Source organism: Plecotus auritus (assembly GCF_963455305.1).
Source record: "Plecotus auritus genome assembly, chromosome: 10".
In the NCBI taxonomy this organism is placed as follows: Eukaryota; Metazoa; Chordata; class Mammalia; order Chiroptera; family Vespertilionidae; genus Plecotus; species Plecotus auritus.
The window spans coordinates 26,104,360-26,130,843 of NC_137785.1; the positions used below are offsets into that span (position 1 = coordinate 26,104,360).

At 41.1% G+C, this 26,484-nt stretch overlaps 1 protein-coding gene across 1 annotated transcript; it reads left to right on the forward strand.

Annotated features, from left to right (window-relative positions):
• Positions 1–12,014: 12,014 nt before the first annotated feature.
• Positions 12,015–25,301, forward strand: MAP1LC3B (microtubule associated protein 1 light chain 3 beta). The gene is made up of 4 exons (XM_080646064.1): positions 12,015–12,347; positions 19,483–19,538; positions 21,852–21,958; positions 23,575–25,301. The coding sequence occupies exons 1-4, from the start codon at positions 12,068–12,070 to the stop codon at positions 23,747–23,749; spliced, it is 618 nt and encodes a 205-aa protein (XP_080502190.1). The 5' UTR covers positions 12,015–12,067; the 3' UTR covers positions 23,750–25,301.
• The last annotated feature ends 1,183 nt before the right edge of the window (positions 25,302–26,484 follow it).

Consider the following 26,484-nt stretch of genomic DNA (forward strand, 5'->3'; position numbering starts at 1 on the left):
CAGACATAGAAAAGACTTTTGGGCTATCATCATCACCATCACCATCCAAGCTGGGAAATATCTCAGCAATGTACCAAATAATATAATAAGAATTTACGGAATGCCTGACTAGCCTATGTGCTATGTTCTGTGTGGATCCATAGATTCTAAAGCATGATCCTTACCACTGTTACATCTCATCAGTTTTAAAGGAATATATCTACCCCCTACTAGGCCCTATTAATGAAATACATTTTTCTTCTAGGTGAGCTAAGAGTATATATTAAAATGTACAAATTAATTTGCTCAAATTTTCATCTTTAATAGAATGGTTAAACTATTCTGTGTTCATAATTTGAATTATGCAACTAAAAGATACACCTATATATCCTTTACAGCAGGAAGGCTGTGTATAATAACTCACAAAGATGTTGAAGGATTCAACTGGTGCAGACCACCAGAACAGAAAGAAAAAGACAGCTGTGAGAGCTTGGGTAATCCATGTTGGTATAAAGGAGCCAGAACGGAAATACTTAGAATATAGCGGAGAATTTTTACATGTTGAATGCTGAAAGCATTATATGTCTTTGAACAATTTTACAATCCCTCATACAGAACTTGTATCCTTTACAAAGAACACTAAGGAGGGTCATACTAAAATAAGGAAAACCTAGATAGAAGAGATCATTTGTTTTAATATTACAATAATGAACTCTTTGTTAGTGAGAACTGATAACATCTAAGGAAATAAGTAGAATACAGGGCAGGGCATTTTTCAATTGGTTGCCTAGAAAGTCACTGAAAGTAGTAAACCATGTTAACTTGATGCGTGCTGTTAGATGTGAAAAATGTCATCTTATCCATTGCCCAGCAGAAACAGTCAGGATGACCGGAAAACATTCATAGGCTAAACAAGATGTTCATGGTTTAAAACAAGAGTCTGAACAGTTACATCCCTTAACAGTCGCATATACTATATGGGCAAAAGCCGGAAAAACAATCCATTGTAATGTATTTAGAATTAAACAAGCAAACAACAACAACAGCCAAACCTTTGGAATGTTACCCAGTTCCATCAGTTGTTATTCACTCATTTAAGAAATAATGTTAGGTTATCTGAATGATTTACCATGGCTTTCCTGTATGCACTAGTTCCGTGGTCGGCAAACTGCGGCTTCGGAGCCACATGCGGCTCTTCGGCCCCTTGAGTGTGGCTCTTCCACAAAATACCACGGCCTGGGCCAGTCTATTTTGAAGAAGTGGCGTTAGAAGAAGTTTAAGTTTAAAAAATGTGGCTCTCAAAAGAAATTTCTATCGTTGTTCTGTTGATATTTGGCTCTGGTGACTAATGAGTTTGCCAACCACTGCACTAGTTTGTTGATTTCTAAAGTTGAACCCCTGAGGCAGAGCTTCACAGGGAGAGGAAGCATTCTAATACAGTGCCTCTTTCACAAAACCTCCCAGGAACCAGTGAAGACACTCCCACAGACTGCACCTATTGGGTGTCAACTGCAAAATCTTCCTGACTGAATTCTTTCTGAGAATAGCTCAAGCACTCCTCTTGAGCAATACTTGTTTGTTTACTTGTTCTAAAGAGCAAAGAGATGACACAGGACAGATTGGACAACTGGCCAATAGTGTCCCAGAGGACTTCCAGGGTGAAATATGTCTTCCAATCAGAAAGAGGAGAGGCGGGACAGGCCTGAGGAGGTGAACTACTTCTCAGTGTGACTTGCCCTCCATATTGAGTGTGGCAAAAATAACTCTGTGTTCTAGAGCAGGTTAATGTTTCGCGCCCCATTTAACAGATTCTTAGAAATAGCATGATTTACAGCTGCGTTGCATCAATAATGCTGTGATGTCATTCAATTTTTATCGGTTAAATTATTTCCCCCATGATTAGGGTCATTTAATGTTATGGAAAAAGGAATAGGTTGAGAGTTATTTAAAACTGACACTGCTTGGCTTTCTAAAATGATTATGTGATAGTTTAAAAGCACCAGGAGATTCCTGGACAAAACACTAAATAAATTTAAGTGAAAGATGTGTTTTTGCTTTTCCCTTTATGTATTGTTTCAAGGAACTGTAATATTTATGTTATTCAACTAAAAATAAATCATACTATGTTTACATTAGCTACCTTAAAATAATTTATGAACAATATCTATTATCTGAATATTTTTCACTACATCAAACTTCTATTAAACTGTAATCTGAGGCACATGAAATTTTTCACATACACTCAAGCACACTTGTTTTCCAAAGTTACCTTTTTAAAAAATTTAGAGAGAGGGAAAGAAACATTTATTTGTTGTTCCACTTATTTATGCATTCATTTGTTGCACCTTTTTAAATTTAACTTTTCTATCACCATTTATCCCCTCCATGCCCTCCACCATACCCCCAACCCTTAATTGATTGCTTCTTGTATGTGCCCTGATGGGAGATTGAACCTGCAACCTTGGCATATTGGGATGATGCTCAAACCAAGTGAATTAACCTGGCCAGGGCCTTAAGTAATACTTTTTTAAAAAATGTATTTTTTTATTGATTTCAGAGGGGAAGAGAGATGGAGAGATAGAAACATCAATGATGAGAGAGAATCATTGATCAGCTGCCTCCTGCACGCACCCTACTGGGGATCGAGCCTGCATGTGCTCTTGACCAGAATCGAACCCGGGACACTTCAGTCTTCAGGCTGATGCTCTATCCACTGAGTCAAACCAGCTAGGGCCTAAGTAGTACATTTTAAGTTTAATTAATTATTTATTCAAATATGCTAAATCTAAAATGGAAATTATGCCCTAACCGGTTTGGCTCAGTGGATAAAGTGTCAGCCTGCAGACTGAAGGGTCCCAGGTTCGATTCCAGTCAAGGGCATGTACCTTGGTTGTGGGCACATCCCCAGTAAGGGGTGTGCAGGAGGCAGCTGATCGATGTTACTCTCATCGATGTTTCTAACTCTATCCCTCTCCCTTCCTCTCTGTTAAAAAAAAATTAATAAAATATATTTAAAAAATAAAAATAAAATGGAAGTTATTCTTATGAGAAATCTTTACACACCAACTGTATTGGATGATTTCCTGAGAAATATGTAGGGATATGTGTTTTTATTTTATTTTAATTATTTATTTTTAAATTTTTAGGGTTTTTTTCTATTTTATTTTTTAATATATGTTTGTTAATTTCAGAAAGGAAGGGAGAGGGAAAGAAACATCATTGATGAGAGAAACATCTATTGGCTGCATCCTACACACTCCCTCCTGGGGATTGAACCCATAACCCGGATATGTGACCTGACCGGAATCCAACCATGATCTCCTAGTTCATAAGTTGATAGTCAACTACTGAGCCACACCGGCCAGGCAGGATATGTGATTTTAGATTCAAGTAGGAGCTCAAGGTTAGGGATAGGACTATAACAGACACTGTAAATGTGGACTTCAGTACTTGAAAATCTCAAAGCGTAATCCGGTCCCAACACTAGCACAGCCCTTGAGGCTATACAATGAACCAAGGCCTCCCAGTAATTTAGCTTTATGGATGCTTAAGGGACTAGGAAAATATGAAACTCTCCTTCCCTTCCCCCCACTCCCATATGCCAGATAATTTATTTCCCCCTCTTGCATTTGGAACAGTTATCCAGCAAGAGAATGAGAAATCCATTTCTTACAGAGTAGCACTAAGCCAAGAAAGCACTCACCAGTGAATACTAAATATCATAAAAATCCCTTTGTACTTCAAAACTGATCATTTTGTGTTTGGCAGAAGGTAGGTACATAATAAGCACTTACTGGATTTTTTTTTTCAATCTTCATAGAATAAAAACAATCAAGATAATACACTGGGAGCTTAAATCTTTGGAATTTTGGAAACCAGATAAAATGTCCAAGTGTTCTTTATTAACTGTATATTATCAGATTTTAAAGGTAAAGAACTGTGACAGAAAGAGGAAAAAAGAAAACGTGAGACAGCAAGTGACACATGCACAAATGCACTGTTCTTTTGTAGACACTCGCAAAATAAAGAGCTACAACTAACATCATTGTTTTGTTGGTGTGGATTAATTACATGGGAACTCTAACATACTTGCTTCTCTATTAAGAAAAAAAATCCCAACTGTATTAAAACCACTTTGAGAAATATATCTTAGAATGTTTTATACATTTCTATAGTAATGCATATTAGCACACTCCAATTACTTTATCAAACAGGCATATAAGAAAGGCTTTTACACCACTGTTCTCAAAACTGCCTGGACTGGCACAAGAACAGACATATAGACCAGTGGAACTGAACAGAGAACCCAGAGATCGACACAAGCCAGTATGCTCAATTAATATTTGACAAAGGAGGCAAGAGCTTACAATGGAGACAAGACAGTCTCTTCAATAAATGGTTTTGGGAAAACTGGACAGATACATGCAAAAAAATGAAACTAGACCACCAACTTACACCATACACAAAAATAAACTCAAAATGGATAAAGTACTTAAACATAAAATGAGAAACCATAAAAATCTTAGAAGAAGCCATAGGCAACAAAATAGCAGACATTTGTCGTAGCAATATCTTTACCGATACAGCTCCTAGGGCAATGGAAATTAAAGAGAAAATAAACAAATGGGACTACATCAAAATAAAAAGCTTCTGCACAGCAAAAGAAACCATCAACAAAACAACAAGAAAGCCCACTGTATGGGAGAACATATTTGCCAATGTTATCTCAGATTAGGGTTTAATCTCCAACATTTACAAGGAACTCATAAAACTTAACAAAAGGAAGATTAACAATCCAATCAAAAAATCGGAAAAGGACCTAAATAGACACTTTTTGAAAGAGGACATTCAGAAAGCCAAGAGACACATGAAAACATGCTCAAAGTCACTAATCATCCGAGATATGCAAATCAAAACAACAGTGAGGTACCATCTGACACCTGTCAGAACAGCTATCATCAACAAATCAACAAATGACAAGTGCTGGCCAGGATGCGGAGAAAAAGGAACCCTCATGCACTGCTGGTGGGAATGCAGACTGGTGCAGCCACTGTGGAGAACAGTATGGTGTTTCCTCAAAAAATTAAAAATGCAACTGCCACTTGACCCAGTAATATCACTTCTAGGAATATATCCCAAGAAAACAGAAACACCAATCAGAAAGGATATATACACCCCTATGTTCATAGCAGCACAATTTACCATAGCTAAGATTTGGAAAGAGCCTAAATGCCCATCAGCAGATTAATAGATTAGAAAACTGTGGTACATCTACACAATGGAATACTACGCTGCGGTAAAAAAAAAAGGAATTCTTTTTTTTTTTTTTTAAATAAATTTTATTGATATTTTACAGAGAGGAAGGGAGAGGGACAGAGAGCCAGAAACATCGATCAGCTGCCTCCTGCACACCCCCCACCGGGGATGTGCCCGCAACCAAGGTACATGCCCTTGACCGGAATCGAACCCGGGACCCTTCAGTCCGCAGGCCGACGCTCTATCCACTGAGCCAAACCGGTCTCGGCAAAAAGAAGGAATTCTTACCATTTACAACAGTATGAATGGATCTGGAGAGCATTATGCTAAGTGAAATAAGCCGGTCAGTGAAAGATAAATACCACATGATCTCACTCATTTATGGATAATAAAGAACATTACAAACTGTTGAACAAAAATAGAGGCAAAGAAGCATCGAACAGACTGTCAAACTACAGTGGGAAGGTAGGGGCGGGTTGCCGGGGTGGGGGTAAGAGATCAACCGAAGGACTTGTATGCATGCATATAAGCATAACCAACAGACTCAAGACACTGGGGGTGGGAGTACGAGGGCAAGTGCCGGCAGGTAGGGGAGGCCGCGGTGGGGGGAGAGGGAGGTCAGTGGAGAAGAAAAAAAAAAAGAGAGACATATGTACTACTATTTGTAAGACCTTAAACAATAAAATTTAAAAAAAAAGAAAGGTTTTTACAAACTTAAAAGGGCCAAAACCCTGGAAATATGGTAATCTTTCAAAGTATTAGATATTAAAGAGCAAAAACAGCCAAAGAATCAATTGCTGTTCATCTAGATGTGTTGTCAGCAGCAGGAATGGCACCAGATGTCTGACCCATGGGGTTACCGAAACTAGGTTCAGCATCCTCAGTGCTTGGGTTCTGGTTAGGAAAGAATTCAGAGCAAGATGCAAAACTGTAAGAGAACATTTATTGAGGAAATTACAGAGTTAGAAAAAGTAATTCCTAGAAGAAATGAGCTTAGGAAACAAGTTAGAGAGGCAAATGAAGAGCTCTTGGAGCTTGGGAGTGAGGAAGCTAATGGTAATGTGCCTGGGTGGAGAGAGAGGGGAAAGGCATGGGAGGGAGAGTGCATCGGTTCCTCCATCCTAAGGATTTTATTTCTTATTTTTAAAAATCTTTATTGTTGAGAGTATTGCAGATGACTCCCTTTTATCCCCCACTGCCCCCCTCCACCCAGTTCCAGCCTTCACCACCCTATTGTCTGTGCCCATAGGCAATGCATATAAGATCTTTGGTTAATCTCTTTCTGCCCCCCCTCCAACTCCCTTCCCTCTGAGATTCGTCATTGTTCTGTTTCCATGCCTCTGGTTCTATTTTATTCATCAGTTTATTTTGTTCATTAGATTCCTTATTCTTTTATTTTTAGATTCAATTGTTGATAAGATTTATGTATTTATTGCCATTTTATATTCATATTTTTTCTCCTCCTCCTCTCACTCCTCCTCCTGTTCCTTCTTTCTCATCTTAAAGAATGCCCTTCAACATTTCTTTCTTTCTTTTTTTTTAAAAGAAGTATTTTATTGAGTTTTTACAGAGAGGAAAGGAGAGGGATAGAGAGTTAGAAACATCAATGAGAGAGAAACATCGATCAGCTGCCTCCTGCACACCTCCTACTGGGGATGTGCCCGCAACCAAGGTACATGCCTTTGACCGGAATCAAACCTGGGACTCTTCAGTCTGCAGGCAGTTGCTCTATCCACTGATCCAAACCGGTTAGGACTCAACATTTCATGTAATACTGTTTTGGTGGTGGGCAACTCCTTCAGCTTTTTATTGTCTGTGAAGCTCTTTATCTGACGTTCAATTCTAAATGATACCTTTGCTGGGTAGAGTAATCTTGGTTGTAGGGACCTTGCTATTCATCACCTTGAATACTTCTTGCCACTCCCGTCTGGCCTGCAATGTTTGTTGAAAAATCAGTTTACAGTTGTATGGTCACTCCCTTGTCGGTAACTAACTGCTTTTCTCATGCTGCTTTTAAGATTCTCTCTTTGTCTTTAGCCCTTGGCATTTTTAATTATGATGTGTCTTGGTGTGGGCCTCTTTTGGTTCCTCTTGTTTAGAACTCTCTGCACTTCCTAGACCTGTAAGTCTATTTCTCTCACTAGGTAGGGGAAGTTTCTGTCATTATTTTTTTCAAATTGGTTTTCAATATCTTTCTCTCTTTTCTTTCTGACACCCCCATAATACAAATATTGGTACGCTTGAAGTTGTCCTAGAGGCTCCTTACACTATCTTCATATTTTTTGGATTTTTTCTTTTTGTTCTTCTGATTAGGTGTTTTTTGCTTCCTCATATTCCAAATCATTGATTTGATTCTCAGAATACTCTACTGTTGAGAATTTAGGGGAGGTCCCAGGGAAGGATCTTAATAGAATATTCAGCAATTTTCCAAGTGTGTCCTTTTAGGGTTGTAGCCTCCAGTGATTGATTGGCTGGCACCAGGGCAGGGCATCATTATTCAATGCAGCTGGTCCTGACATCAGCTGTGGCTGGTTTTATTGCTTATCTGGACTTAGAGGTGAAATACAATTGAGGCCTAGATGTTATCTCGAGGGAGGAAAGGTCAGGGGGTCCAAACGGCATGACCAATGACATACTAGGGGATGAAAAGTCACCCTATAATTGATTGTCCATTACTAGGCACCGGGGGCTTTCCATTCTAGTGACCTTCTGTACCTGGCCCATTGTCCTTGCTCTACTCAGGTTTGTCTGACTACAACAACCCCTCCCTCATTCAAGGATCTTGTTTCAGAAATCTCTCAGAGAAAAGGGGTGCAGGGTCTCTTCTGTAGCTGCTGAAAGGGAGTGACATTTTTCTTCAGAGCCAAGAGAACCTTGCTCTCTGTTAGAGAGACAATGAGGCCTGGACATGGAAGGAGATGGCAATGGTGTCTAGAGGTGGGATTCTCTGAATATGAGTAGGATTTGTAACTTGGTGGAGCCAAACTGGGTTATAAATCTTAGTATTATTGGGGCAAAGCTAGAACAACAAGAATTATGACAAATGGTCCAGTGGAAGGAAAAGCATTTTAGTACTCACTGATTCCAAGTCAAAGGATGGGATAAAATGAAGCATTAGTTTGGAGAGTTGTAGGTAAATATTTTAGAAAATGAAATAAATTTAGGATCCAGTTCAATTCATAGGTGAAAAATAAAATTTTGAAGACAATTAACTGAATTACTTTAATATTAACAACTGTGTATTAGAGTCTATTGAAACAAAAAATTTCCCCCTAAAACCACCCTCATTGTCATTAAAGTGTCATATTAAGACCAATTCATTTACTGCATTAAGTTTAGTTTCAATTTGGCCCAGCCAGTGTGGTTCAGTGGTTGAGTCTTGACCTATGAACCAGGAGGTCACAGTTCGATTCCCGGTCAAGGCACATGCCTGGATTTCAGGCTTGACCCCATGTGGGGCATGCAAGAGTCAGCTGATCAATGATTCTCTCTTATTGTTGATTTTTGTGTCTCTCTCTAACTCTCCCTTCCTCTCTGAAATCAATAAAAAATATTTTTTAAAAAGTTTAGTTTCAATTTGGCATGATTATTTACATAAACACAGTAAGAATAGCAACTGACTGTATAGGCTCTTTTAAAATCTGGTTTGCTGGAATCTCATGATTGAACTTTAATGAGCCCCTCAGGCCAAAGAAGTTGAGCCACCTAGTTGCCACCAGGTTTTCCTGCAATACCTGTAGATGTGGGTAAATTCCTCAAGTTCTTGAGGTCCCCAATGATGTCTTGAGGTTCCTTTCTTACCATCTCTCAGGAAAGCAATCTTTATTCCTTACCTGGAAAGACTACCATGAACTATGTGATCAAGCAAGGTACCAGGCTTTTCTCCAAGGGGCTCTTATTGGCTTCAAAGTCGTTTTCCTTCCTAAGGCTTTCTGCTAATATTGAGTCCAGGCATGTCTCTCTCAGACATGGCATTCCAGTCAAAGTCTTGGTTGACAAAATTATAATTGGAAACTGGTCTTATTGAATTCATACAAAGAAATGTATTGCCATGATTCACTCATTAAGAATTGCCAAATTCTGGAGGGATAAGGTAGAGAGAAAATATATAATTTACCAAATTATTTTTACTTTATTATATATTTTTATTGATTTCAGACAGGAAGGGAGAGGGAGAGATAGAAACATCAATGATGAGAATCATTGATCAGCTGTCTTCTACATGCCCCCTACTAGGGATTGAGTCTGAAACCCGGGCATGTGCCCTTGACAAGGGATCGAACCCTCCAAATGCTCTATCCACTGAGTCAAACCAGCTAGGGCCAAAATTGTTTTTAAAATGTCTCCTTATATTTGGAAGATGCGTACATCCTTGTGTTTATAACAAAGTAGAAAAGAACTAAATTCTAACTCAGTATTAGCTTACTTTTGACATTTAAATTTATTTATTCAGATCACACGCTGGGCCTTCATTTTGAGGAGTTTTATAGACTGAGCATTAGAGGAGTATCTTAGTAGAATTCATCAGCTTTATGCTGATATACCAAAACGAGATTTATCCTCTTAATTTCATTTGTCCTTGGGTGTGGTCGGCAAATGGCACTAATTGGATTTCTGCTGTCTCTGTAAGTAGGGTGATGTAAGCTATTTACTCTCCAATGCAAACCATTTACTCTTCATAGGACTTACTAGATGGCTGCAGACTACTTGGCATCTAGATTTTCTAAGTGGTTGCTAACTGCTGTTTCCCTATTCCACTTGTCCAGGCTTACTGACCTCTGTCATCTGTATAACTCTCTTTTAACATTTCTCTTTATAAACCTACTAGAGGCCCAGTGCATGAAAATTCATGCACTGGGGTGGGGGGATCCCTCAGCCCAGCCTGCCCCCTCTCACAGTCCAGGAGCCCTCAGGGGATGTCCTACGAATGGCTTAGGCCCGCTCCTCTGTGGGAGGCAACTGGCTGATCAGAGGAAGGCGCCACCCCCATCACCCCGCTGCTGCTGCCACTGCCAGCCGCTGCAGCTGCCAAGGTGTTTTCATCAACATGGACTCCAGTCCCTTCACCATGAAAAAATGACAACTTTCTTTAGGCATTTCCAAGATGTCTCTTTCATAGAATATGACCTTCCTTCCTTCTTTCCTTCCTTCTTTCCTTCCTTCCTTCCTTCCTTCCTTCCTTCCTTCCCTCCTTCCCTCCTTCCTTCCTTCCCTCCTTCCCTCCCTCCTTCCCTCTCTTTCTCTTTCTCTCTTTCTTCCTTCCTTCTTTCTCTCTTTCTTCCTCTCTCTCTCTCTTTCCTTCCTCACCTGAGGATATTTTTCCATTGATTTTTAGAGAGCATGGAAGAGAGGGAAAGACAGAGAGAAACATCATTGTGAGAGGGACACATCGATTGGTTGCCTCCTACATGAGCCCTGACCTGGGCCCTGGCCAGGAAGGAGCCTGCAACCTGGGTATGTGCCCTTGACCAGAATCGAACCCAGACCCTGTGGTCCGCAGGCCGAGCTCTATCCACTGAGCCAAAACGGCTAGGGCAGGATATGACATTTCTTAGCCCCTCCAGCAGCGGACCTTCGTTTTTTCCTCCAGGAGTGAGGTGGAAAAACCCTAGATCACCTTCTTGGATTCTTATTACCCAAGTGAGTGGCGTACTGCAAGCTTAGCCAATGAGCAGTCAGAAAAGGTGTTTCCTGTGCAGCTCACGCACAGAGGCAGGACTTCTGGCACGCAGTGGCTGCTAGGCCCTCACTCTCCGGCCCTTTGCAGCTGAGGCGGCTTTGTCAGGAAGGATGTCCAGAAGACATCCGGTCTAATTAGCATATTACCCTTTTATTAGTATAGATAACTTTCACAAACCTTTCTACAACTCTCAGAAACCTTTTAACTTATTCAGAAATAACCAACTTAAGAAAATTCACTTACTTTTTCCTTCAAAATATATTTCCATACCTATACCTTCTATTATCAAACCATTCAATTTCTTTCCAATGTAATTTGAACTTTACACTATTAGAAACCTCAATTTCCAATAGTAACAAAAAGAGCAAACAACCAGCATTCCTTAGATGGACTTTTATGAACACATTTTAAACACTCACTTTTTTTTTATTTTATAGAAAGGGGTTTGATTTTCCCTTACTTTTCTACAGACCTTTCACTACCACAGCACTCTCACTTTCAATAAACACACCTTCAACAAAGCACAAGACATTACACCAACAGCTCTAAATCTATTTTCTAGCTTTTTTGTATTAAAAGGCCCAAAGTTGGTAAACTTAAGACTTGTCCAGCAATCAGTGGTTTAACAGCTGAAATTAGTTAATTTAATCATAGCTAAGGGTTTTTCCTTTCAATAAGGGTTACCCTCCAATAACTTGCATTTTAAAAGCTGGCCTAGATAAGAGATTCCAAAGTTAGCTTCTAGTAAACAAATACTGAAATAACCCGGACAACATGTGACAGAAGTCACTAGTGGAGATTCTTAAAATTAAAACACACACACACACACAACTGAATGTGCTTTATCTGGTAAGCCAAAGAATACAAACAAAAACCAGCAGTTCCTAGATCAGTGATACCCTGAGATAGAAGCACAAAAACACTATATTATCAGGTAGAGTCCTTAAGAGCCACCAGCACGGAGCGCTGGAAACACTAGCACGCGAACTCAGAGCAGCTAGCCACGCGGGACAGCACGACATGACAGGGATCCCGAGAGGCACACCCACGCGTCTCTGTGGGGCGAGGGGGAGCGCAGGCTCCCTCTCACCCCACACAAGGAAGCATCTTCTCTTGGTACCGACAACTTGGGCGCTTGTCCTTCCCGCGCGCATGCGCAGGGCGCACCCCACGCCCCGCCTCCGGCTCTACGCGCGGCCCTGCTTCCGCCACGCACGCTATGGCGGCGGCAAAGTCCACCCTTGGCCCCGCCTCCTGGGGCGGTGCGCCGGTCACTTGACGCGGCTGCGGACTGAAGAAACACAAGGGAAGTCGCGGTCGACGTTGTCGGGACCTCCGCCACCTAAAGCTGCGGGACCCTCTGCCTCGCCGCCTGCTCCAGCCTCGCGCGCCATGCCGTCGGAGAAGACCTTCAAGCAGCGCCGCACCTTCGGTGGGTACCCCGGCAGGGAGGGCCGGGGCTGGTGAGGGCGGCCCGGCCCGGGAAAACTGAGGGTCCGAGACGGTGGGCCGGGCTGGGTGCCCGGAGGTTGACGGAGGCTGGAGAGAACTGAGAGGCCGAGGCGGCGGGCCAGGCTAGGGCCCGGAGGTGGACGGGGGCCGGAGAGGGCTGAGAGGCCGAGGCGGTGGGCCGGGCTGGGGGGCTGGGCGCTGACGGAGGGCCTGGTACCGAAGGGCTGAGGTCCTAGGCGGCGGGGACCAGACGCCAGGCCGGGTGGAAGGCTCAGGGGCCGCGCGGGGCTAAGGTAAGGGTGGCCGGGGGCTGAGGAGTCGAGGGGTCGGGCCGCGGAAGTAGGGGAAGGGTGGGGGCTGAGGAGCCGAAGGGCCGCGCCGGGCTGAGCCGGGAGGGCTGAGGGTTCGGGGCCTGAGAGGCCGCGGGGTTGAGGACGGAGTCGGGTGACCGTCGGGCCGAAGGTTTCCAGGAAGGGCCCGCGAGGAGGGCTAAGAGGGCTGCGGGAAGGGGGTGGTGCGGGGTGGGGTGCGAGCCGGGCCTGGGGCATTCACACCTGGTCCCTCGAGGGCGCGCTTTTGCGGAGGTGCTGAATCACCTTTGGCTCCTGGTCAGCCCTCTAGTCTAGGAGGTGCGGGGTGACTGCCCCTCCAAAAAGCGAAATCCCATGTGAGAAGTGTTGGACTGTGGGGAGGCCCCCGGACGCTGGGCTGTGACAGGCCCTTTGAAGTGGTGGCTCTAGGATGCAAGTGAATCATCTCCAGGTAAGTTGTCCTGATCCCATGTGGGCACTGAAAACGTCAGTGCTTTAATTGAGAGAAGGAGTGAACACTGGGGAGCCCCTGAATCTGCAGTTTCTGCACCCCCGCTCTGGCCAATGTGGACCGGACTTGCCGGGCGGGACATCGTGATCTGCTTGTGGCAGTAGAGCTAGGGTGGGTGGCTTTTCCTCTTGGCTTGCCACTGCATTCTTACTTTTATACCCGCAGTAAATCAAATCAGTTCTCTCCCACTTAAGACTAGAAACCCAGCTCAGGCTTTCTGGTATTTGGTTGAAATTGAAAGTAACATCATAATAATTACTGCTCCACAAAAATGATGAGAAGTAAGTGATTAGTGCTCTTTAGCAAGAAAATTCTGCAATAACAACGTGGCCTCCGTGGATGTCTATTTGTAGGACTTGTTTATGGCAGCTCGGGGAGGACAGGTAGAGGAGGGAAGCACCAGGTTCCTTCCACTGCACAGAGAAGGTCCCGCGGTAATCTTTACCGTCTTAAGCAGTGATACCTTTGTCTAGATTTCTGGAGTCTAGAAAGAGGTGAGCATTCATTTGAGCTTGGATATGGTTTTCTAGATCTCAGGATTGATAAGTATTTGATTTCTTGTGCCTGAGAAGTTCCAGTAAATAAAATTCATCTTGGCCTGCTGAGCATATCTTTTTAAACAACTCCTTAGGTAGTTTGTTGGTTAAGAAGACTTAGAGGTGCCTTTTTAATTAGAAATTTTCCCTTTAGAGACCTTAGTGAACTTTTATTATTTAGCTTTTTTGCAACCCTGAGAATGGCATTTAAAGCAGATTTGCAGTATCTGGCTTCCATCCTCACTGACTCTGCCATTTGAAAGTTAACTGGGGACATTTGTGTGGGAAAGATGCCCATTTTCTCATGACTGAAACTATACTTTCCTCTGCTTAAAGGATTTTTAGGTTATTCTGGAGAAGTAAGTTCTAATTAATTGGAAGGATTTCACCTGGAACCTGTGACTCTGGAAGTAAACAAGCAGGAATGCCCCTCCCCTCACCCCCTTCCCATTAGTGTATCTTACATACAAGGTGGGCAAAAGTAGGTTTACTGTGCCATTAAGACATTATTTTGTATTAATAAAGCTATTGTAATAATCATATTCGGCATGCCATTTTTCATACAAACAACTGTAAACCTACTTTTGCCCACTCTGTATATTGTATCTGTGCTTTCTCCTTACCTCACCTTTCCTCCTCACCCCCTTTTCTAAGATCTCTTTAATAATCATTTTGCAGAAAAGTATCAAATATCTCTTAATGACTACTACCTTTCTTTGCTCCTGACTTTCATAAGAGCACTGATAATTGAGTTTTCAGAGATTTGTAGTACAGTAAAAGAGGGGGATTAATTCTTTGGCGAGAACCTCTATACCAGTGGTCGGCAAACCGCGGCTCGTTTGCTGCTCTGTTGACTAATGAGTTTGCCAACCACTGCTCTATACTGTAGAATCTAAGAACAGCCCTAGTTAGCTTGAGCAGTTTTATCTTTCTAAGTGAGTGAGTTTAAGTTAGTTTAAAATTGAATATAGCTCTGTTGATGTCTTATACTATGATTGAGAGGGTTGAAATGGATCTTAGGGCCCACCCCAAACAACCCCTTTTGTAGCTAAAGAAACTGGGTGGGGCCCAGAGAGGTGAAGAACATGGTCCACCTAGTGGCAGAGTCTGGACTTGTCCTTTTAAACTTGTGAGATGATTTTCTTCCATGGGTAGGTAGCCATCATTTCCAGTACATGAAGTGGATCAATACTGAGTCGAGATGCATAGTGAATCCTTGCAGATGTTTTGAAAAATATAATAAATTTGAAAAGTTGTATTTGACCAAACAATTTTGGATTCAGTCTTCTCAGATGTTGTAATAATTTCACTCCATTTTCTTCTGGAGTTGGCCAGTTTATTTAATATCAAAACTGTTTCCCAGACACTGTTCTGCTGAGATTCAATGATAAACGTAGGTCTTAAGCTTCTCCATTGGGTTTGGCCCTGGCTGGTGTGTCTCAGTTGGGGGTTGTCTTGTGCACTGAAAGGTTGCTGCTTGGATTCCACGTCAGGGTGCATACCTAGGTTGTGGGCTCAATCCCTGGTAAGGGGTGTGCAAGAGGCAGCCAATTGATGTTTTGCTTTGACATCCATGTTTCTCTCTCTCCCTCCCCCTTCTCTCTCTAAAAGTGAACAAAAACTCTTTTAAAGAAATAAATATTAAAAAATAATGAAACAGTTTGCATGTTTCAGGTCAGGGGAAGTTTGTGTTGGTCTAAAATAGCTTCAACAACTCTAATAGGTAGACTGGAGAGAGATTTATGCCAAAACCTGGGTAGCACTCCACGATGGGTTGGATATTATGTTTATGATTTATAAACAGATTGGGAAAATACTTATTATGCTTTCATTTCACTCAGTGAAATTAATCCTGGAAAATGTAAGTGAAGTTTTACTTTAAATGCTATGGGGAATTTTAAAGCAACTTTGCAAATGATATGTTGGTAAAATAAGATGCCTTTGACTCCTGTCCTCCATTTTTATCTGTTTGTAAGGCTTGTGAGGATTCTTAGAGACAGGAGGGAAAGGAATCTGGGGAAGTGCATCTTTTTATTTATTTATTATATTTTATTGATTTTTTACAGAGAGGAAAGGAGAGGGATAGAGAGTTAGAAACATCGATGAGAGAGAAACATCAATCAACTGCCTCCTGCACGCCCCCTACTGGGGATGTGCCTGCAACCAAGGTACATGCCCTTGACCGGAATCGAACCTGGGACCCTTCAGTCCGCAGGCTGACGCTCTATCCACTGAGCCAAACCAGTTAGGGCTGGGGAAGTGCATCTTGATGTGCATTTGGAGCAGTATTTCCATTTTACAGTTTTTTTTTTGTTTGTTAGCTATCTTCTGTGTATAAGCTTGAGCCCTGGGGGAATACAGGGATGACTAGAGCTGGGTCCCTGACTGCCAGGGGCAGTCTGACAAATAAACAGATTATAGCACTGAGAAAATAATTGAGTTAAAAGAATTTTTGATCTGTGTTGTTGGTATGCTCCTGTCAAATGTACTATTCACCTCTGAAGATAACTTTAAAAAGTGAGTTATTGCCCTGGGCCTTGTGGCTCAGTTTGTTGAGCGTAGTCCCATGCACCAAGAGGTCGTTGGTTTGAATCTTCGTCAGGGCATATGCCCAGGTTGTGGGCTTCATTCCCAGTAGGGGGTGTACAGGAAGCCACCGATGGGTGTTTCTCTTTCACATCGATGTTTCTCTCTCTCTTCCTCTCTCTAAAATCAGTAAGAGTGAGGTATTAGCATATACCATATTTACTCAGTTGCTTCAGGCACCTGGCCAAGACACTATAAAGACATTCCTATGTTACTCTTTTCACCTTAAAGAAGTCACTTGTCTTTAATAAAAATAATCATTTTTTGTCTTCCTTTTATGGCCATATTTTGGGGATAAATCAAAATAACGAAAACTTTTGACACTATAGTTTCTGATTTTGAAGCCTTTCATTTAGAACCTATTTTGATTTTCTTTCTTCATTTACCAAAATCAGTTTCCTTGTGTAAAAAAATCTTTCCCTTATGCCTAAATGTTTTTTGTTGGTTTGCTTGCTTAAATATGTGTGTGTTTTTTAATATATATTTTTTATTGATTTCAGAGAGGGAGGGAGAGGGAGAGAGAGATAGAAATATCAATGACAAGAGAGAATCATTGATCAGCTACCTCCTGCATGCCCCCTACTGGGGATCGAGCCCGCAACCCAGGCATGTGCCCTTGACTGGAATCGAACCCGGGACCCTCTAGTCCGCAGGCTGACGCTCTATCCACTGAGCCAAACCAGCTAGGGCAAATATGTTTGTTTTTTAATTGATTTCAGAGAGGAAGGGAGAAGGAGAGATAGAAACATCAATTATGAGAATCATTGACTGGCTGCCTTCTGCATTCCCCCCTCTCCCCCCGCACTGGGGATCGAGCCCACGACCTGGGCATATGCCCTGAGCGGGAATCGAACCATGACCTTCTGGTTCATAGGTCAGTGCTCAAGCACGCCAGCTGGGCTATGCCTAAATGTTTTCATTTACTTTTTAGATTCATTAGGACAAGTTTTTAAATAAGGAATACATTACCATGTATATTAGTTATCATCCACTTGCTAGAATGAATTAAATTCTGATTTCCCCTAGCCTCTGAAATAATTTACCCTGACAATATGGAGATTTTTTTTAAAAAATATATTTTATTGATATTTCACAGAGAGGAAGGGAGAGGGATAGAGAGCTAGAAACATCGATGAGAGAGAAACATCGATCAGCTGCCTCCTGCACACCCCCTACTGGGGATGTGCCCGCAACCAAGGTACATGCCCTTGACCGGAATCGAACCTAGGACCCTTGAGTCCCCAGGCCGACGCTCTATCCACGGAGCCAAACCGGTTTCGGCAACAATATGGAGATTTTTGTTGTGAAGAGAGCTGATACTAAGTCTGGATGGTAGAGTACCTTTTCTTGGATGGGAGAGTCATAGGGACAGGTCTTAGACTCCTCCTCCTGTATGTCTCCTCTATTCTCGGTATCCTGCTAAATACTTCACTTCTGACACCAGACATGTGGGTTTCCCACACATCAAGCAGTTCAGCTGGGTGTCCTACAGTTTATCTCAATTCTAACACTGTCTCCCTGGTGATAGCCTCAGATCCAGCAAGTTAAGGACTCAGTCCCGCAAGACTGCCCCTCTCTCACTAACACTTCAACGACTAATTGCAAGTGCAGGTTGTTACCTGTGCTTCTGACCAGCTGACCTCCTCTCTTTTCCAGGTGGTCAGGGAGTGAGGCTGAATGTTTGAACCCTCTGATCTTTGTTGGTCCCCTGGCAACCAGCCCCCATCCTTAAAGACTTTCTCAAAATCACCTCATTAACATAAATTCAGGTGTGGTTGAAAGGGGCTTATTATGAATAAAGAAAGATCTTTATCACTCATATAGGGAAATATAAGGGTTTTGGGAGCTCTGCCAGGACCAAATATGTATTTCTTGTTATAAGTCACAATGTCACAGGTGAAAACCAATAGGTTAAATTTACTATTAATAATAGCTAAATTTATGTTTATCCTCATGTATTGAATAAGAATATGCACTGGGAAGAATCAATGAATTTGCAGTCGTCTTTGTCTATAGCAAATATGTTTTTATTTTTTTTAAATACGTTTTTATTGATTTCAGAGAGGAAGGGAGAGGGAGAGAGAAATAGAAACATCAACAATGAGAGAGAATCATTGATTGGCTGTCTCCTGCATGCCCCACACTGGGGATCGAGCCTGCAACTCTGACTGCGAATCGAATCATGACCTTCTGGTTCATAGGTCGATGCTCAACCATTGAGCCACACAGACTGGGGCAAATATGTTTTTATTTAGTAGTTTATCTTTAGAGCTGACTTAGACATGTTAGATGGGAAAATAGAAATAGAACTTACGTTCATATTTGAATATGGGAATTCAGTAGTTTTTATGGAGAATACTAATTTTTTTTTTAAAAGTCCAAACCAAAATGGCAGTGATGTTAAAATAAATTCATACTTAATAGGTCATAGCGTCTTTTTTTTTTCTGGGGCTACTAGTATGAGCACTTTCTCAGGAAGTCAATTACATTGATCATTTATTTGCAAATACATACCATGAGAATGAATCCTACCGTAGTTAATCAAGGTGATTTTATTAATTTTTGTTAGAAGGTTTTAATTAATGCCATCTTAATCATATTCATGTATTGCTTTATATATTACATGTCCCTCCAATTATATTGTCACTTTATTGAGAACTGGACTTGGCTTGTTTTTTTCCCCTATATTCCACAGACTGCCTAATACAGTGGTCGGCAAACTGCGGCTCTGTTGACTAATGAGTTTGCCGACCACTGGCCTAATACAATAGTTGAAAATATAAATAAGTGATTATATTAAGGGGGAGAATACAGAGATATTCTCAAAAAAATATTCAGCAGTAGACTTTGTGTTTATTTGGGGCATTGTACAGAACTATTTAAACTCAAATAGGGCATTCTTTTCTCTCTCTGGTCTTATAACTCCTGATAGAACCATGTAATTAATTGCATGTTGGTTTCCATATAATTGCCCTTGGCCTCACATACCAACCTTTGCCGGATATGAAGTGTTAGTGCTTGGTTTCTTTCAATTCTAGAAAGATGCGTCTATTGTTTTGCTCTGCCACAGATAAAGATAGCTGAATTCAGATATAGAACTCAACCAGCAAAAATGCAGGAAACAAGCTGCATCAGGGTCCTTAATAATGCCTATATCTCTTTTCATTGCAGAACAAAGAGTAGAAGATGTCCGGCTTATCCGAGAGCAGCATCCGACCAAAATCCCGGTAGGTAGTTTCAGATACCTATGTATGTTTCAGTGGCTAATAATGTATGCAGCCCTCACCAGTGTTGCTACTAAGTGGTTAAGAGTGTCAGCCCACACACCGAAGGGTCATGGGTTCTATTCCCAGTTAAGGTCATGTACTTGAGTTGCAAGTTCAATCCCCGGTCCTGTTTGGGGCGTGTGCAGGAGGCAACCAATCCATGTCTGTCTGTCTATCTCTCTTTTCCCCTCTCCCTCTCACTCCCTCTTCTCTTCAATAGGGAAAAAGAAATATGTCCTCGGATGAGGATTAAAAAAGAAAAAAAAAGAAATTCACTGCTAAATTCTATAGAAGCTTTCATGTTTGGCTTTCTGACTGGTCATCTGATACCAAAGTAGGGAAAAGAAGATGAAAGATCCATGGGGGGGTGGGAGGGCTGTAAAGTGTAAAGAAAAGATAATAAGATGGGTCTGCTCAGCAGTTTCACACCTGTAGGATTCTATAGTAAAAGACATGTTCTGGTTGGACTGGCTGGAACTTTCACAATAATATGTCCTTGTACTTGGGGTTAACATGTGGCTTAGCGGTGAGCCTTCTGGGAATTACCTTAATTTTAAGTGTTTTTTGTTGTTGTTTTGTTTTTTTAACTTTTAAGTATCTGCTATGTTTATTTACTAACAGGTGCTACCCCTTGGAAACAAATAGCCAGCCCAAATGTCTGCCAGAATTAGTTCTACAGAATCCTTTTGAAATGTGAATATCTGTGTACATTAAAAGTCATCTTTTTTGTTAGTAGTTTCAGGTTTTTTTGCAGAAATCACATATTTGTACTTTCATGTAGGTGTTTGTGACACACTGCACAAGTTTGAGAAGCAGACTCACAGCCACTCACATGTTGAGAATATGATGGGTGGATGGATGGACACGGCACAGGCAGTTCCCTGGTCCTCCAGTCTTCATTCCCCAGTGGTGACTTTTTTTTTCTGTGCTCCTGTCCATAGTCCTTACCATTAAGTGAAATTTTGAGAAGGTACTTTCAGATCTAATAAAATGCCTTATTCTGAGTTATACATCTGGTCTCCCCAATTAAAAGAGTTAAAGGAAAAACTTAAAGAAGAACTGAAAAGTAAAACAGTCATTTTAGGTGATTGAATTTTCATGGATATCACCACCAAATAGTGAATAGAAGCAGCTAGAACAGCTTCTCTCCAAGCAGACCAGACTCAGCAGCTAAAAGCAGAAGGTACCCAAAGTCATCTTATCTAGCATTTTCCAGACTGCGGTGTGTTCCTTTAACAAATAAGATCTTGAATTTTTTCTTCTCTTTCCTTACTTCTGCTTCTTTCTGGGCCAAGAATCTATGATTTCTGTATTGGCTCTGATTTCTGCTACCACTTAAACCTAGGCAGGTATAGTTTATCCACTGATTCTTCCTTGTGGATATCATGTTCTAAACACACAGCCATAGATAAACTCGTCATTTTAACAAGGAAGGTGATGACAGCTTCACTTTTTTTTTCTCTACAGAAAGGAAGTATGGCAAGGAGCTAATGGATTTATTTCAGTTCATAATGTGAAACCATTTTTGTTTCCTGCATATTTCAAGATCCTTGACTTTAATTAAAGAAATAGCAAGAATATATCAAAATGAAAGAAATCTTCAAGTAACAAATTGAAGATTTGACCTCTACTTATCAAATATTTACTTAGGATTATTTTCATGTCAAATAAAGAAACATGTCTCTAGTATTAAAAAAACTTAGTCTAGCTGGTGTGGCTCTGTGGTTGAGCATTGACCTATGAACCAGGAGGTCACATTCGATTCCTGGTCAGGGCACATGCCCAGATTGCCGGCTTGAGCCCCAGTGTGGTACATGCAGGAGGGAGCCAATCAGTGATTGTTTCATCATTGGTGTTTCTCTCTCTCTCCCTCTCCCTTCCTTCTGAAATCAATAAAAATATATTTTTAAAAAAACTACCTTAACACTTTTATTAAGGTTCCTGCCATGCCACAGGAAATGGTGGTATTAGAATTGGTACAGACAGATTCATATCTTTACACTTAAGCTGCTACCAGCCTCTCTGTTCTGAAACTTAGGGTCTTTTTCTGACTAGGTAGTATATTTTCATGGTTCCAAATAACAAAATACTTAGCAGTTTCTTCCTCCAGCCTGCTCACCCCCCTGAGGCAGTTACTTTGTCTCTTGTGTACCATTTTATAAGAGATATAGAGCTATGAGGAAACTAACAAATGTGTCAGTTACAACATAGGAAGTATTTTATTTTTCTCCCTTAGTGACTATTTTAAAATCACATTTCTGGTTTCATTTCTAGGTGATAATAGAAAGATACAAGGGGGAGAAGCAGCTTCCTGTCCTGGATAAAACCAAGTTTCTTGTACCTGATCATGTCAACATGAGTGAACTCATCAAGATAATTAGGTAATCACCTTTTTGTTGTTTTATTTCTTTAGGTAACTTCTCATTTTTTATTGATCTTAGAGAGGAGAGGAGGTGGGAGAAAGGAAGGAGAGAGAGAGAGAAAGAGAAACATTAATGTGAGAGAAACATTGATCGGTTGCCTCCCGAGTGTGCCCCACGGGGATCGAACCCAAAATCTGGGTATGTGCCCCGACTGGGAATTGAACCTACCACCTTTTTTGTTGTTGTTAATCCTCACATGAGGATATTTTTCCATTGATTTTTAGGGAGAGTGGAAGAGAGAAAGAGAAGCATTGATGTGAGAGAAACACATCGATTGGTTGCCTCCTGCACAAGCCCTTGACCATGGCCCGGGCCAGGGAGGAGCCTGCAACCAAGGTACATGCCCTTGACCGGAATCGAACCCGGGACTCTTTGGTTCGAAGGCTGACACTCTATCCACTGAGCCAAACCAGCTAGGGTGAACCCACCACCTGTTGATGTAGGGGACGTCCTGATACTCCAACCAAGCCATACCAGCCGGGACTTAACTTCTTATTCTTTTTTAAAAAAATATGTTTTTATTGATTTCAAAGAGGGAAAGGGAAAGAGAGAAACATCAATGATGAGAGAGAATCATTGACTGGCTTCCTCCTGCACGTCCCCTGCTAGGGACTGAGATCACAACCTGAGCATGTCCTGATGGGAATAGAACTCTGACCTCCTGGTTCATGGGTTGATGCTCAACTACTGAGCCACACCAGCTGGGCTTAAGTTCTTATTCTTTATCACACTTACAGATAAATCTTTAGTTCTGATTAAAATTATGCAAGCTTAATAAAACCATAAGATGTTTCATTTCTTAGTTTTTTATATTTCTTATCTGCTAGATCTCATGTCCCTTCTGATCCTTTCATAACATCTAGTGTAGATGTCTTTTAATCAGAGAAGTTACAAGTTTTGTGTAGCAAAATTAGTAAAAGAATTCAGATTTGGTATAGTGGTAATAAATTGTACCAGCTTAGGTCTTAGTTTGTAAATATTTTAAACTATTTTTCTCACATTTTAGACACTAATGACACTCTTCAGACAGCATAATAGTTTAAAACTCAAGGTAGTAAGAATAACTTATTAAGGATTATCACTAATAATTGATCATGAATATAATCATAGAAAATGTCTTGTGCTTTGTGAGAAGAAATACTAGTCATTATTGGTGAGGTATACACTTAATTTTGCCAGAAGCAGCATTTACAAAATCTTTATACTTTTAAAATCAACTAGAGGCCCGGTGCATGAAATTCATGCACTCAGGGGTGTCCCTCAGCCCGGCCTGCACCCTCTTGCAGTCCAGGAGCCCTCGGGGGATGTCCAACTGATGGCTTCCTTAGTGCTGCTGTAAGCCTGGCTTCTGGCTGAGTGGCACTCCCCCTGTGGGAGTGCGCTGAGCGTCTGCCCCCTGGTGGTCAGTGTGCGTCATAGTGACCCGTCGTTCTGCCGTTTGGTCTATTATTTGCATATTAGCCTTTTATTTTATAGTATTAGCCTTTTATTATATAGGATTAGTGGGTGATTATTTTTACATATGCTCCCTACTTATTGATGTATCAATATTTTTTCACATTTTCTTTCAATAGAAGGCGCTTACAGCTCAACGCTAATCAAGCCTTCTTCCTGTTAGTGAATGGGCACAGCATGGTGAGTGTGTCCACACCGATATCGGAAGTGTATGAAAGTGAGAAGGATGAAGATGGATTCCTGTATATGGTATACGCCTCTCAGGAGACATTTGGAATGAAATTGTCAGTGTAAGACTAGAAAAATGCATCTGTTCTAGAATTTTTTAAACCCTTACCATCGGGGGGAAAAAGGGATGTTACCAACTGAGATTGGATCAGTTCATCTAAATCACAGATCATCAAAACAGTAGTGTCTTGCCTAGGAGTTTTAGAAAGTTGTTTTTGTACTTTAAGCAGAAAAACTGAGCTCCAAGCGAGCACATTCAGCTTTGGAAAACTATATTATTTAACCTAGGCTGTCTTGTTTTAAAGTTTAAAAATAAAATACTTTGCATTCTAAGTTACCAATAAAATAGATCTTGAAGTTATTTTAATGTTCTTTCCCCAATAGGAACTTGCATTTTGAGCATTCAGAGACAGTAAGTCAGAGCCTGCCAACTTTTTATTGAAGGGTTTCTATCCAACTAGAGAAATCTCAAGCATAGCCCCCAAAACACATTTGCCATAATAGTCTGCAAAAAGCAGGCTAAATGGAGGTGTATAAGAAAACTGAGAACTGGTGTTAAAGGTTCCTGATTCCTATCAAGTATACCCAAGGCAACGCTCTTGCAGTGTTAGGAAGTTCTTGTTTGTTCTCCAGACAGTAACAGACATGGTAACACCACTGCTCAGTGGAAACCTTGAATGACTTATTTTGGTCAAGTTTCTCAAAAGGCCCAGAGGAAAAAAGTGACATTTCTTCTGTTTCGGATATTCTCTGATCAAAGAGCTCAAAATAGTGCCTGCTTTGGTAAATAAACAAGCACTTGTATCAGTTTCATTCTTTAGGATAGTGGTAGAAATTACAGAATCCTGCAGATGATTCATGTTTTATGTTAAGTGTGTGACTAAAAAATGTTAAAAAGTTAACCACATTTTAAAAGGGTATTTCAGTTATCACTGTTAGGTCAAACAACCATTGAAATTCCCCCACTCTAAGTGCATGTCAGTTGTGAAGAAAGCAGTAAAAGGAGATATATTCTCTTCACAGATATTAATGTCAAAAGTTAAACATTTCCCAAGTCCAACCAGAATAACCAATACTTCCTACTACCTGCATGATTATTTACTATTTTCATGGAAATATCACAAAAAGATCACAGACCACTTTTAGACTATACGTAGCAGGTCATGATTTGCCTTTGTGTATTTAGATGTGTATGGAATACTTGTATCAGTTAGTGGAAATTTACTATAATGTTGGGATTAGGCAATATTACTGTGTTGGGCCCTCACCCCCCAAACTCCTATCACCTACTCCTACCGCTGCATGCGTCTGTCTACATGGCTAACTTTTAATATGTATATTTTTACATTATGTACATTAATTGGCCTGTCTTGTTTAGATTGTATGTTACTGTATCTGACATTCTTGTAACTACTGTGTGATCAATAAGATTCCTATAAGAAATTCTGCTTTTTAAAAAACAATACCATGCTGAGAGGGGCGACATATCCCACGTTAGTGGGGAGAGTCACTCTATATTTATAGGATCTTTAAAACAAGTACAATTTATAAATGAACTAAGGTGAATAAAGACACAACTAAAAACTGTCATTAAAGCTCAATTTAATGGACCAGTGTTTGAGACTTGCAGTCCTGCATACTGTCTGTACTAGCCAAAGCCAAACAGTATCCTTCCTAACAAGAAGCATCAGGCTGGTTTTGCTGGGCTGGGGGAGCAGTTGGGTGGAGTGACACCTCTGCAGGTCTCCTGTCGGGGGCATCTTCTTCACTGTGGTCAAGGTTCTGCCACTTGGTCTTGTCCTTACAAAACTATACTGAGAACTTGTATGCCACAAAGTAGGAGGAGGATGGATGTGGGACGTAGGTGTTTTGTGGGAATAAACACTTGAAAACATATTGCTCTGAATGAACAAAGTAAAATAAACACAAAGGTATAGAGCAATGGTCAGCAAACTCATTAGTCAACAGAGCCAAATATCAACAGTACAACGATTGAAATTTCTTTTGAGAGCCAAATTTTTTAAACTATATAGGTAGGTACATTGTTATTAATTAGGGTACTCCTAAGCTGGCCTTTGCTAAAAATTCAAGGGGCCAAAGAGCCACATGTGGCTCGCGAGCCGCAGTTTGCCAACCACTGGTATATAGAGTATGTGTATGTGCAGTCAAGATGGCATGACTCATGGTACCTTAATTTACTGGGGAGCCGCATCAGGTAAAGATATAATGCAAACACCAGCTAAGTAGTGGCCAGTGTTACTCATTTGGAAAACTAGACCTGGACCCAACTCAAGTTCACGTAGGCACTGCAATGTTTGTGGAAGAATACAGGGAGCGGGTTGAGGAAATACCCTGCTTCCCTGAGTTTCTTGTTCAGCAGATGTGCACATGTTCCGCATCTCCAGAAGAGGAGCAAGTGCTCCATATTGGGCTGCCAGCTGTGTCTCATTTACTTACCTAACAGCCTGAAAAAACCAAGAAGCCTTACGGACCTTTATGGGGAAAAAGCACCAGAATTCTCCCTCTAGTGCTTGGCACTGCTCATGACAAAAATGCAGTCCTAGGCATCCTCACACTGCCAACCTCTCAAATCCAGAGGGCAGAGCTTAAGATGGTAGGGCACATTCACCATGCATTTGGAAATGTTTAGAGAAGCTTAGATCTATTAACACCTACCTTGATTGTTATGAAACCATCTTTATACCCCAATCAATTCACATTTCTGTCCATACCAAGGACATTTGTTAAAAACCTGGGAACCTTGACAGAAAACAGGTTTAAGACAGTATTCCTTTTGTAAA

What these genes read in the sequence shown, in the direction of transcription:
- MAP1LC3B (XM_080646064.1), top strand. Translation starts at nt 12,068, where the DNA reads ATGCGCAGGGCGCACCCCACGCCCCGCCTCCGGCTCTACGCGCGGCCC. An exon ending in CAAGCAGCGCCGCACCTTCG is followed by an intron (nt 12,348 to 19,482) that starts GTGGGTACCCCG and finishes TTTTCATTGCAG; the next exon opens with AACAAAGAGTAGAAGATGTC. An exon ending in AGCATCCGACCAAAATCCCG is followed by an intron (nt 19,539 to 21,851) that starts GTAGGTAGTTTC and finishes TTTCATTTCTAG; the next exon opens with GTGATAATAGAAAGATACAA.